Here is a 14,663-nt window from a genome sequence, read left to right on the forward strand (position 1 = left end):
TTTAATACTACGATAAATAATTTTTAAGTGTATCTTCATAAAGGTAAGGAAATAAATTTAAATAAGTAAATGAAATCAGATTTATAAAAATAAATTATGATAAAAAAGTGTAGCTCCATCTTTGATTTTTTCGTAGACTTATAAACTGTCAAATATAATAATAAGAAAAAAAATGGTGACAGTAGTGTGGGGTCGGTAACTTGAAAGAGATGCGACAGAAAAAGAGAGAGAGCCATCTAGCGTTCGAACGGGTCAGTCGGATAGTAATGGCCGCGTTATAGCAGTATCGTAAGGGAGAATCGTGCAAAGGTGCGCGCCCCTTCGTCGTACTCGAAGTTTTCCCAAACAAAAAATACTCGCTCGGACTCTAGCTATGACTCGTCCGGTTCGGTGAGAGTGACCCCCCGCAGAAAAGTACGCGACTCATAAAAAAAATTATTGTGATAACCGGTGTGTGATTATGTATTGCTCGGTTGACAAAAGTCACAGTAGTAGTGGAACTGCCCCCGCCACGCAATCCAAAAATGTTAAGGACGGTATGTATCTTTAATATGTTATCTTCATTATTTTACAAATTCTTTTATTTATTCATTCATCTTTTATTTCATAATTTTCGTTTCGTTTTTGTTTTGATTATTGTTATTCATAGCCTACTATAAAATCAAAACAATTAAAATTTGATCGTATATATTTTACCCTAGATAGACGCAAGATAGAAATATCTTAGTTAAATTATTCATACAGTGTTTGTGTTGATGAATAGAAAAAAAATAATAAAGTAAAAGATTTAGGTTAGTCAACCTAGAAAGGAGAGTACGAGGAGAACTCGAGGCCAACCGACACTGAAGTCGACAACTTCGTCGTCAACTACTTCTACTTACTGGGGGGCTACTTAAGAACGTCACCGTGTCGCAGTCTTAAAACGATACACGCACACAGCAAAAGGCTATTCTAAAGACTTCTCTTGCGTATCTTCTACCTTCTATACTCATTAAAAGCAAAAATAGCCCATAAATGCTGTGTGGATTTCGTTTTTCATTTTTCGCGCGGTCAACAAACTTGAAAGTAATATTAGTTTTATATATACGAGTCCGTGTGGGCGATCATGTGTACATAAAACTCCCAAATAAGTAAGTGTAAATGATCGTTCCTCGATTTAAACTTTAGAATGAAAAGATCTTTTGCTTGTTTCATGTAATTTTCATTCACTTTTTTATCGTCTATGTCAGTATTTCTCAATCTGGGGGATGGATCTGGATCTTGGATACAAGTAAACCAAGTATCACCAACAATACTTAAGGCGGTCAACGTCTACGAAATTGGTCGAGATTACTTCTTATATTAACAGAAAAGTATCACGAACAATACTTATGATGGTCTAATTATCACGAACAATACTTATGGTGGCCCAAGTATCACGAACAACACTTATGGCGGCTCAGGTATCACGAACAATACTTATGGCAGCCAACGTCTTTGAAGTCAGCCGTCCCAAATATGAAAAACAATACTTAAGGCGGCCCCAAGTATCACAAACAATACTTATGGTGACCTCCAGTATCACGAACAATACTTATGGCGCCCTAAGTATCACGAACAATACTTATGGCGGCCCCAAGTGTCACGAACTATACTTATGGCAGAGATTTTTTTCTTATATCAACAGAAATAATCTCGGCTGACTTCGAAGACGTCGGCCGCCCCAAATATATCAAACAGTACTTATGGCCACCCCAACTATCACGAACAACACTGGCCCAGGTATCACGAACAATACTTATGGTGGCAGACGTCTTTAAAATCGAAACTACACAAAACTACCTCATCTACCCTATGAAACATGGTTGGCCGAAAAGAGTTAGGTGGTCTCCACCTAACTAAAATTCTTCCTCTTCTTTCCCCGATATCGCTCAGCACAGCATTTAATTCAGGGATCAAAAATGTTCAACTTTGTCCAACTATTTACTTTCCATACAATTTCAAGCTATCTTCATTTCTCCTACTTATCATTGGTTCCGTCGCGTTTTCTCGTTTTGCTACTTCCTCCACCTTCGCTTGTGCAAGAAATTTTACACACTATTTAAGAAAATGTTATTTTTAACATGCCTACGTTTCATTATTTGAAAAATTTGATCTCGTTTTATACTCTATAGAGGAAGAAGAAGTTCTGCTAACTTATAGCTGATTTCAGAACAAAATTTAAAAAAAAAGTTCGCATATTTTAGGACACTACATTCTTATTGGTGTTTCTTTTTCGCCATTTCCACAAAACGCTTGTACACATATGGCACATAAGCTTGTAGCAGCCACTCTTGTGATTTCTTATACATATTTTGGCTAATTTCTCATAACTTGTAAATATTGTCTATAAACTCTGTTCCTTGTATTTGTTCTTCTGTATTAACACTGCAGTAGTCGCGCCTCCGGTTATTACAAAAGTGGGCGCATGTCATCTCTAAGATGCCTATTCAAATGCATGCAAATATTAACTGGTTAGTCCAGACAGACTGTCTACGTCATCTCTTAGATGACATGCGACTATTGGAGTGTTAAGATGAATTCCATTAAAATTTGGATCTAAAAATATTTGGAGCAAGATGGATTGGATTTATTGCCTTCCGAAATTTTGTATAAAACCATAATTTCTCATTCTGAACAACTTTTCTTAATGATATTTTGCCGTATCATGAACAAAAAGCTTACTTTACCTGAACTCAAAATAGTTTTCGCTTCACTATCAAGGCCGAGTTGATTTTCAAAATATGAAAATATACTTAAAATTCTCTCCACACCAAGCAGGGCTTAATTCCTCAGCCTTAAAATAAAATTCATTCATCAAAGTCATTATACCTCTTGTAACATCTACCCTGGGACACACTGTATACTTCATTCAAAGCAAATAAATAATACTGATTGCCACTTACAAATCACAGAAGACGAAAAAAAATCTGATTGGATTATGCAAGTTCGAAATATGCATCAACTTTTCTTCTGTCATTGATAATTAAGTTTCAAGCCAAAGCTTCTCCATTCATGGATCAATTTTTCAACGAATCTGTGGTGACCCAAGTATCTGCATATGAATGGTGAAAAAGCCAAAAGCAAGCGATCGGTGCTGTTAATGCCGACATTTTTCCTAGTATTGAGCAACTGCTCACTGCTTAATGGTCATCCGCGAGTGTAGAAAGAATTTTTTCTTCATATGGTTTGGTGCATTCGAAGCTTAGAAACAAATTGGGAACTGAAAAAGCATCTAAACTGGCTTTTATATTTAAAATCTTCAATCGTTGTACCTACGGAATTGCTCTTATGATAACTATTGTCTTGGGTTAATTAAAACTTTTGACAAGACCTCCAATAGTTAATGCGCAGACGAACAATAGAAAGTCGAATATTAATGTTATGCACGTCGCAGCAATATCAAATTGTATTGGAGAGATATGCTGGAGTTTCGCATAATTTCCGCAATTTCCTGTGGGGTGGCATATTTAGCTAATTGGTCCATCGCAGCATCAGCAAACTTGTCTCCTTGTTCCGTTGGATATAAATGTTGAGGAAGCATTTTGTGTACGTTAAATAGAAGGACAATTTTTATATCGAGACTTAATAAATGTGTTTGTATGAAAAATTAACTGCTATTTACATCAAAGTCTGAAAAGTTGGCTATTGCAGGTCAAAAATATGAGAAGAACCCTTAATATTATTCTTTGGAGACTGAAAAGTCTGAAGACGCATGGATAAAGAAAAAAATTTCTAGTTGTAGGTCTACTTCTTCAGTTGAGTGTTATATACCGAAATAAATATATGAAGTAGCTAGTAGCATTGACAACAAATGATTACTACAGAGTAACCAACAAAATAACATAGTAGTTGCAACATTCTCTAACAGATCTACTTCAAAAAATCATAATGGACAATATATGCAGGATTCGTTCTCATCTTCAAGGAATTCTCAATTTGTGAAGTCAAATACATTAAAATTCTTTGCTCAACAAATAATTCATTTCAATACTCTATTATTGAATCCAACATACTCACTGCAGCTTGAAATATAACCTATAAATGTAATTACGTGTATTGGACCATTAATAAAAGAATGCAGTACTACAAGATAAGTCTAAACACAAAAAAAATTAAACTATTTTGTTGTACCGTTAAACATTTAGGAAAATCCAAGACGAGTAAAAAATTACCGTTATAATAGTGAAGAGGAATAAAAATTTTAAACGATACTAATAAAACTAATCATCTAAAGAACCAATTAGCAGTAATGTTCGTGTCTCTAATTCAAAGCCATCGTGTATAAAAAGATCTTATACATAAACGAGAAAGCTAGATTTGAACCCAAAGGAAGCAAAGAAATTTATCTTCTCGCCTTCTCCCCTCTTTACCTGTTGTTTCGCATCATTCCGAAAATTGTAGCTTCATTCTTTTTCGTCGTCTACACAATAATTCGCATTGTGTGCAAATTTATTTACGTTCAAGTGAGCGAATCGATTCCATTCAACCTTCATGCATCGCTTCATCATTCGCTTGTATGATCATGATCATTAAAGCACGACCCGTTACCTATTTATATATTTTTTTTTTCTAAACATTATGATTTATTTCAATGTCATTCGTTTTATTTTACATTTATGTATTTGCATTTTCTATCTTAGTGCTATTTAATCTTCTTGTTGTTGTTATTGTTAGTACATACATTTTCTTATATTATTTACATTCATCCGTATCTGGTAACTAAAAACTTCGAACGTTGACCCCGTATTCTTGTACGCATAGGATATTATCAGGAAATCCAAGAGATAAACTCAGTTTTTACTTCTCTTGCCTACTTAGATATTTGAATAAAAATATGGTTACCACATCCTTTCGTTTTTAATCAGTTTGTAAATACTCGAGGAACTAACGAAAAGAAAAAAGTGATATATAACCTCCTAGTTCCTTCTGGTGTTGACTTTTACCTAACGCAATGAAATTACTCGGTTAATTAATTCAATTTAAACACAAACCTATGCAAACACAGTTCGGCTTGTACTTGGATGTTTACATGGAATCTAATTACTGTTCGTTAAAGAATGGAGATAGGAAATGCGAGATGATTTAAACTATATAATAATAAATTTTCCTAGCTATAGTAAAACCTCGATATAACGGATTAATATGATGAAGGAAGTGTTCGTTATAGACAAAGCTCTTTTCTATGAAAAAGTAACACTAGATCTAGAACTAGAAACATTTGGGTTTAGCCATGTTAAGAGACGTATGGCTAAAGCCGATTGTTGCTAGTTCTAAGTCTAGTGTTAGTTCTAGTTTTAGTTCAATGAAAGATATGCAACAATCTAACGCTGAATAACAACTAAAACAAGAACTAACACTATCATTAGAACTATCACTAGACCTAGAACTAGAAACAGTCGGGTTTAGCGGTCTTAAGAAACATAAGGCTAAAGCTGAATGCTTCTAGATCTATGTCTACTGTTACTTCTACTTTTAGTTGAATAAAAATATATAACAATCTAGCGCTGAATAACAACTAGAACTAACACTAAACCTAAAAGTAGAAGCATTTGGGTTTAGCAGTCTTAAGAGACGTACGGAAATTATACAAGCTAACACTGAAACTAGGGGAATACCCCTAGTTTATCTATGAACGTGGAATAAAGCCACTTGGGGAATAACCCGAGTTGGATTCTATCTATGAGCGCTAACATTTATATTTAAATGTACTGATATATTAAATAGATAATATTAATAGTATCACTTAAAAATATATTGTTCGTTATATCCGAAGTCCGTTCTAACAAGGTCCATTATATCGAGGTTTTACTGTACTTTTAAAATACTCGGTATTTAAATTGAATTCTTAACCAGATTGTGTTTCTTGCGGAAATGTTGGGTATCTACACAGTTGGTGAACGTGTTTTCAAGATTCCGTCATGAGAGATATCTCACGCCAATAAACGGTTTTAACTTGGATAGGAAGATAAGGAATAAAAAAAGGAAAAGAAAACACGATTAAACCAGTTTTTTCTTCGTATGAACACATGGTGTGGAGATGAAACGTTGAGAAAATAATTTAAGCGAGTGTTTTCTCTTCAGATCGGCGACTTCGCCCAATAATAGCGGCGAGATAAGCCCCCCTCGGATTGAGTGAGTGAACGCCTTGGCAACTCCTTTACGTACCTTGGCATTCTCGTATACGATGAAGGAATTGTATTTTCCGATTTCTTATTCACATCTGTGCCAATTGTATTACTTGAAAATTTCAATTTCGAATAAGTTTTTTCTCTTTGAAGGTTTAATGATGTATTTCTTAAACTTTTTATAACTACATATTTATATATTTTCAATCCATACACATAATTAACTGCTTGACCTTAATTCAATATGCATTTGATATGAATTGAAACAATGCAACGGAAATGTGATTTCATAACGAGTTTTGAAAATGTTTTTGATGACAACACGTATTTGCGTACATAAACGTAAATGGAATTATTGCTGGGGATTGTGAATAGATACGAAGTAAAATTGTTCTAGGTAACTTAATAATTACGTACGGACGTGATGCGGCTCGTTTTTCGAATGATAAGTACTTGCAAACACTCGCTAATTGCTTACTTCATCTAGTAAATAAACTATTTGTAATGATAACGTCGGTTTTTGGAGATAATACTGTTTCTTCACCACTTAGCCGTATCAAGTTAATAATTAATTTTCAAGTATTTTTAATTATTTTATTTTGTAATCTAATCTAAAAGGGTAAATTTAAATTATTTATTTTTGGGAAATTTTCAACTTTTAGTTTCTTACCAAAACATTAATATAAGGCATTGTGGTTGTCCAAAAGTAGTTTAGTAGAAATTTGAGGCTTCTTCCTCTTTATTTAAGTTTGTCTTGTTTTTTTCTGCTTCTTCAGGTCTCTTGGGATGCCAAAGTTTAGCATTTTTGCCACTTTTTCGATGGTCGTCAGATAGGTCTTCTCAAACTCGCTCTCTCACTCTTGGCCCATTTCGATCAAGACTCGTCGACCACATGGTATCTCCAACATCTGCTCCTCGCCCCCACAAATCACACCATATTAGGCACCCTCAGTTCCTCCCGTATTGCTGAGCTTCTATCTGATCTCTCATTGTTACTCCTTTAATCATCCTTAGCATTCTCATTTCGGTGGCTCTTATCATGATTTTCGCTTTTGACGTATCCGCCCTAGTTTCCGATGCATAAATCAGATCAACCTCACTGCCGTTTTATAGCTGCTGACTTTGCTCTCTTTAGACATGTATTTTTAACACAATGAAATAAAGCAAATACTTCACACTTGCCCATGTTTTCAAATCACAAGACTTACATCGACAAACAAAGATATAGTAACGAAGACATCAAGTGATAAAATTGACATCTTTGAAAGTAAGGTTTCATTGCGTAGTATCCTGGAACCAGTTCAAAAGCAGATATGTCAGTCTCTCGAAATATATCAGAGTACAAAGGCTGAAGTCACTTGTTATGAGAATGGAGGAAGAGAGACTACCAAAATAGGCTTCAATGCAATAAGTGCAATGACGCATAAATAATTAAGTGCGATACTGCATGGGATGTTCTGAGTTTTTGGGGTTGGAGGAGAGCACCGTCGGACAAATGGAATAGATGCAAAGGAGACTAGAGCCCGACTTAGAGTTTAGAGCCGTAGAGGAATAAGACGTTTTGCTAACTTATAGCTGATTTTGCAACAAAATCAAACCAAATTATTCCGCGTATTTTAGGACACCATTGGTGTATCTCTTTCGCCAGGATTTGAGCAGTTTCATTGTACATCTAAATCTCCACAAAGCGCTTGTACATATATGGCACATAAGCTTTTAGCAGCTACTCTTGTGATTTCTTGTACATATTTTGGCTAATTTCTCATAACTTGTAAATTTTGTCTATAAACTCTGTTCCTTGTATTTGTTCTTCTTTATTAAGATGAATTCCATTAAAATTTGGATCTAGAATTATTCACAGGAAGGTGGATTGGATTTATTGCCATTTGCTTTCTCGTAACTAAAAAGTTTTTTTACTTCCCTTTCCTCTTGGTTAAGCAAAGGGCTGATTCAAAATGACTTTCTAACTCATAAAAGCATTCAGCCACTTGGCTTAACTTTGGTTTATCTTCTTCCAGTTGGGTTATATATTTAATAATAGGGTTTCTTAGGTGATAAAAATTTGAAATCTTTACCCAAAAAATATCCTCATCCAATATCAACTTTGCAACTCGTTTACTGAGTATATCTTCAACAGTTTTACAAACTGCTAATGTTTTTAATGCATAGCATGATCGCCATCGTGTTTTTACAGGTAATTTTAAGGAAATGGCTGCTTTGGTGTCAATTCCTCCCGTATTGCTGAGCTTCTTATCTGATCTCTCATTGTTACTCCTTTAATCATCCTTAGCATTCTCATTTCGGTGGTTCTTATCAGCTTTTTGATTTTGACGTATCCGTCGTAATTTCCGATGCATAAATCAGTACCAACCTCACTGCCGTTTTATGGATACTGACTTTGCTCTCCTTGGATATGTATTTTTAACACAATGAAATAAAGCAAATACTTTACACTTGCCTATTTTTTCAAATCACAAGACTTACATCGACAAACAAAGATATAGTAAATATAACACAATCATTAGGCTAATTGTGATATATGGTTGCTAAATATAGATCGTATCGAAGAGATCAAGTGATAAAATTGGCATCTTCGAAAGTAAGGTATTGCGTAGTATTCTGAAACCAGTTCGAGACTAGAGCGTGTGGAGGATGAGGTACAATAGTGAGATATTGAAGCTTTCCAAAGATATCAGCCACTCGGAATTTATTACCAAAATGGGCTTCAATGCAATAAGTGCAATGACGTACAAATACTTAAGTGCGATGACGGATGGGATGTTCTGAGTTTTTGGGGTTGGCGGAGAACAGCGTCGGATAAACGGAATAGATGCAAAGGTTAAGAGAACATAGGGCCCGACTTAGTGTTTAGAGGAACATATTACATAATATAATTATGTAACATAACATTATATTTTGCCTATATGTGATGTTGCAGCGTTTCATAACATTGAGTTCGTTTCATTTACTTTTAAGTTTGTTGACAATTTTAATCGTCAGTTAGAAAGGTAGCATGACGGTCTTATAGCCAAACTTAAACCCTATCTACCTTATCCAGGATCATCACCTAGCCTGGAGAAAATATATTTGGACCAAACGGCTTCAACTACGACTGTTAATATGATTTTCTTTTGGACCTACTATTGAACGGATTCTTACTGTGTTATTATTACTTTTTTTGTATTGTTAAATATACTGTTTATTGTTTTTGTATGAAAAAAAAATTAGAAAGGATTTCTCTTCGGTTGAGATGTTACGAAAAGTTCTGTACTTAACATGATGAATCTGCAGATTACTTTTTCGATTCCAAATCTCTTCTAAACAAATTATCGCCTTAAAAGACTGTGATGGATTATTGCCTAAAGCTGGACAGTTGTTAGTAGAACTAGACAAGGCACAAATCATATCTTGTGGAACAATTTTGCAGAATTGTTTCTGATAAAATTTGTTTACTGTGCCTGAAAGAAAGATGGAAGAACTTTCCTTTAAATCACGAAAAACATCAATCTTCTTATCTAAGATAAAGAGATATTAGCAACAGCACAAATAATATATCATTTCTTGGCAGAATTTACTTGTCTGGAAAGTGAAGTGCTCGACTTTCTAAATCCCCACTCTTCTGGACCACTATCTTCCAAATATTAAAGGAAGGGCTAACTTATTTCCTTTTACTGGATCTTCAACATTATCATTCTTGCTGTACTGCCGCTGGGGCTGATAGTGCTGATCTTAAGGTTACTAAATTGTCATCTCTTGGTTTTCAACTCCTGGTAATTGTTCCTTACTATTGGAAAAAAATTACTGTTATTCCTATTCCTAAAATTTTGCAACTCAACCCAACCTACCCGTTTTTAAGGATTCCCATCTAAATTTTATCAGGACTTCAGAAATGATTACAGGGCGATTGTGCAAGCGTGAACTTTCATGCGAATGAGCCTCGTCAAAATTCTCCAAAATAACATCACGATGATTCCACGAAGATCCTTCGACAATTCTAGAATTTATTTATATGTTTTGAAGAAATTGCATCGAAATTGATTAAATACAAGCAAATCAACCAGTATGCCCAGAACCTTATTCGCATATTATAGTAATACATTTAAGTAGTTACATACACCACAAAATTAGAAATGTTAAACCTGAGTGGGTTGTTAAACAGGGATACTAAATAGTGTGATTCATGAATTCTTTCTTTATTTAATCACTTTGACCGAGTATATGGGTCATGCCTAACTGCTCTTGACTCGTTAAGAATTCAGAGGGTGCAGGGGTCGTGCTTCACATATGTCTATGATATTATGCGTTTGGATGGGGTGTCTCATTTGATTAAAAAGGCTGGTTGTTTAATCAGAAAATATAATTGCTTTATTATAATATTATCTATAATTCGTTCTATTTCAATAATTTGAAAGAAGAGTTATTTTAGAATTTATTAAAATTTGTTTATTTAAAGTATTAATATCAATATTACTTTTAAAAATGAAAATCGTCTGAAACTCGGAATGCGTCCCTGTGCTAAAGCAGAAGAGGACAAACTTGATGTTAAAAATATAAATCGCAACCACGTCTCCGTTACGATACCGAGCTCTGCGCTCGTTGTAGAAGCAGTAGAGTTAAAATTTATGGTTCCCGCGTCCACAATAGATTTCGCAGCTGGGCACAAAAAAAATGTCTCGTCGCCGACTTGTTGGAGTGAACGGTTTAAAATGAAAAATGTCTTCAACGAACGTACTTTCCGTCTCAATTAACGGTTTTACCAGTACAAAAATTTCTTTTCGTCAATTTTTTTATATTTTTTGTTTGTTTGTGAAAGCACAAACTTTATTATTGATTTACTAATTGGAACGTGTCACCTACTCATTTCATAATTACATTTTGTGTCATTCTGATTAGAACTAAGTGTCTTATGAAATATTAAAATTAAACATTTTGTATTCATATCACTATGTATATAAATAGCGGAAGTTAAAGTCGAGACTTCGATTAGAATCTTAAAAGATTACTATCGTTAATAACCGTAAAATGAATGAAAGAGCCTTTCAAAAGCAATCAAACTTATTAATTACAACGTTTTTCCTTTCAATAAAAAACTCTCAAACATTTTCCTTTCTTTACTTCCGATTTTTCAATTACCTCTCTCTATGAAAACGAAAAACCCAACGTTGCAGATTTAATTCGACCATTGTAAAAATTGAAACAATACCTTTTTTTACCCCTGATATATATCTATACATTTCGATTTTTCATTCTCGTTCGTTTTCGCCCCGATTAAAGCACTAAAACTTGTACCACGTTGTTTGTTGAGATTATATCGCGTATGCACTCGAGGGTTTGCGCATATAAGTGGTTCATATTTCCGTGTTACATTCCTCATTGGCGAATTCCATTCCAGAGTACGTCTACGCCGCGGACCGCGCCTGTGGCGACCGTTGCCATAATATGGCTCCCCTTACAAGGCACCAGACGAGCCCCAGTTCTATAGGTAAGTTCAGGACGGGATCCAAAACCCTCCATTGCTTTCTTATAAGTAGACAAAGAGAAATATTTTAAGCACCTGCAATGTTTTTGTAGTTTAGTTTAGTACACCTTTGCTTTAAAGAAATATTTTTTTTGTAAAACGTTTTCTATTTGTTGAAGGAGATAATTTTTATTACCCCTAAAGAATTGTGTCACTTGTGTGATTTCTCCCTTAAAATGAGAGGATGGGTTCTTTTTCTATGGGGGTATTAGGGTTTTAGTACGTGCTTGTCAAATCCCTTTGGGGGTCCCCGAAGGGTCTCTTTCGTAAAAGTCACTAAAACACGTGTGAAATTCGGGTCTGGACAACAGATGGTTGACACTCAAAATAAAGTAGTTTGAAGAAAGCCCAAACATAAACAAAAAGGTTTTATCGTTAAAATGGATATCCAAAAAATAATTTGGAATAATATATCGATTCATGATTTGTTGGTAAACAAACTGCGTGTTTTAGAAGATGGAATTGCGGGAATATCAAACCCCTCTCTGGGATTCAGTGAGTTGTGGATAGATGCAGCCCGCGGCAGAATCTGTTACCTTCCCCCTATTAAATTTTCAAACGTGGGGGAGCTTTTTTTTTACAATCCCCTCGGGGTGCGAACATGTGACAAAAATTTAAACGACCAAAGTCGTTGTATTTTCGACGATTACAATGCAAATGTATAAGGGGGCGCGAGATCGTAATGGTCTACAATTCTTCATTGAAAACAGAAAACGGAACATTTTAACGGCGAAAAGAGGATTGGCATTCATTTAAGAACGACGGCAATAATGCACGCTCGCGGGATCCACATTGAGCCGTCTCCCCCCAACGTAAAACGATTTGAATTGGAAAGAATCTTTGTTTTCGATGAAGAATATCTCCACATTTTCGTAATTTCGTTCGTACGTAATTTCGTTGGCGAGCGGAGCAGTCATCTTGTGTTCGGAAAGAAACTTCATCCCCTGGTCTACTCTACGTTTCCCCCGGAAGGCTTTCGGTGGAGGGAAGTAGTTAATCTTGTAGCAAGTTAAAGGTATTGCTGGATGTTACGAGATCCCAGGGATAACAAAGTTTATCACGCTTACCAAGTGATTTTATGTGTTGTGAGTTTTGTGCAATATACTTCCGTGTAATGTGAAGGTATTTGTTTGAAAAATTTTGTTTCTTAGCAGAAAAAACGAGATAAAAGCACACCTGTTCGTACAACAGTTGTTTGATTGTGGGATAATGAGTGCACTCGTTACATTAAAACAAAGCTTTCTTATTTTCAGGAAAATATATAAAATAGCTTGGTGATTTGAAGAATGTAAATTTAGAAACCTTGCAATCATTAAAGAGGTATTTGAAATAATAACAGGACTGACTTCGAAGATCGATCTTTATTACTACAATTACCAAGGCGGAGTCAACACATCGACCTTTTAGAATGGAAGATCAATCCAGAGTTTTCGATAAGAGCCATAACCTTATACGATCGATTTAGGGTCAGATTAGGCCCCTTTTAGGGGTTTACCCATAATCGTGATAATTAACACTGCAGGCAATGACTTATTGATTTATCAGATTATTGCTTAGCCGGGTAAGATAAATAAGGAAGGAGTTTCTATCTTCTTCATTGAGTTGCCTAGGGATAGAACTTGAAACACTTAAGTGTTAGTAAAATTACATTTCCTGCAATAAATTAGACACTCTGATATTTTACTGGAAAATAATTATCAAACAGTATCAAATGCACGCGTATTACTCAATATTGCTGGATATCCTGGTGATTCAATCCACAGCACTTAGACCCCAACGAGCTCTTTGTACAGTCTCACTAACCCAAGAATTCATTGAACGTTGCTATGTTCTCTATGTCCGATTACGGGTCATGGTTCACTGAAGACGAATTCCCTTAGATATGCAAGCCTCAAACAGTCGCAAGCAATGCGCCAAAGCTTTCATCTTCCAATTCATAACCTTTACACAGTTTGTTGTGTTATTCAGCGTTAGATACGTTCCCAAGTTATTAATATAATATATTAATGTCATGATTAGTAACGAGTCTGAATTCACGCTTTTATTTAAACCTTAATTTATTGAAATATAAACTGAAAATGTATAGAATTATTAATTTTTCATTTTTTGACACGCTTTCATTCTTGATAGACCTCAATATTACTTTAATTGTTAGACATATTTTCTATTCCATTAGCATGCTTAAATGGTGTTGCTGTTTTGGTGGCCGCAAATTAAAATTCTATTATGAATTGTTGTGTTCCGGGTTTGATAACGATGTATATAACTCACGAAATTATCCATTAATAAATTAAGGTCACGCTGAAATTTCCTAGCTCCTTTCTCGTTAACGAAAATGATCACATAATTTAGCAGCCACTATAATTGTCACATTCTCTGCCTAGTGTATGGACTGAGATTTGATATGAAAATATTGAACAGTATTAGAAGGATTATTTTTTTCCATATTCTGATTTAAGAAAATTTCAAATTGTGTTTAATGACTTCAAGTTGGTGCTAATACAGCATGTTTGATGCGATATTTAACGGAAAACTTCTTTTACGCGTCAGTGCCTTGTAAAATTCTATCACTTATTGATTTATCTAAAAAGTGCCGAAGCGGTTCCCAAAGTTTTCTTATTACTGCCCTATATTATTTTTACTTGATATTATTTCGTCGATGTTTTTGATTCGTTTTTGAGATACATCAAATATCAATTTCAATTGATTTGTTTAAAAACAAAAAGCTAAAAAGGATCTCCTTTTTTTGGAAGAAATTGTAAAGCTGTGATTATTCTTTTGGCCACCCACAAACAAAAACGCAGAATGGGGATCAGATGTTATAACTACAAAACGAAAAGAATTATTAAAAGCCATTCAAGAGATAGAAGTCAATTATCACTCATCGGGAAGCCCAAGGTACTCGTCCACTGATGCTCATAATGATTTAGTAGAGTTACTTTTATCTAAAGCATTTTCACACAATTTTCTGGAAATGAATGATATCACCTAGCAGTGGT

General features: G+C 34.8%; 1 protein-coding gene across 4 annotated transcripts in view; it reads left to right on the forward strand.

The window, feature by feature from the left end:
• Positions 1-224: 224 nt before the first annotated feature.
• LOC111424201 (cyclin dependent kinase Eip63E) overlaps positions 225-14,663 on the forward strand; it is a 43,186-nt gene continuing 28,747 nt past the window's right edge. For 2 of the 4 annotated variants that reach the window (XM_023057657.2, XM_023057665.2), the window contains exons 1-2: positions 225-536; positions 11,539-11,628. In XM_023057657.2, the coding sequence (XP_022913425.1) occupies positions 461-536; positions 11,539-11,628 (166 nt within the window). In that variant the 5' untranslated portion in view covers positions 225-460. The remainder of the gene's footprint in view (positions 537-11,538; positions 11,629-14,663) is intronic. The other 2 variants (XM_023057672.2, XM_023057682.2) reach the window with 1 other exon arrangement.

This window comes from Onthophagus taurus, chromosome 1 (assembly GCF_036711975.1).
Source record: "Onthophagus taurus isolate NC chromosome 1, IU_Otau_3.0, whole genome shotgun sequence".
NCBI classification, from domain to species: Eukaryota; Metazoa; Arthropoda; class Insecta; order Coleoptera; family Scarabaeidae; genus Onthophagus; species Onthophagus taurus.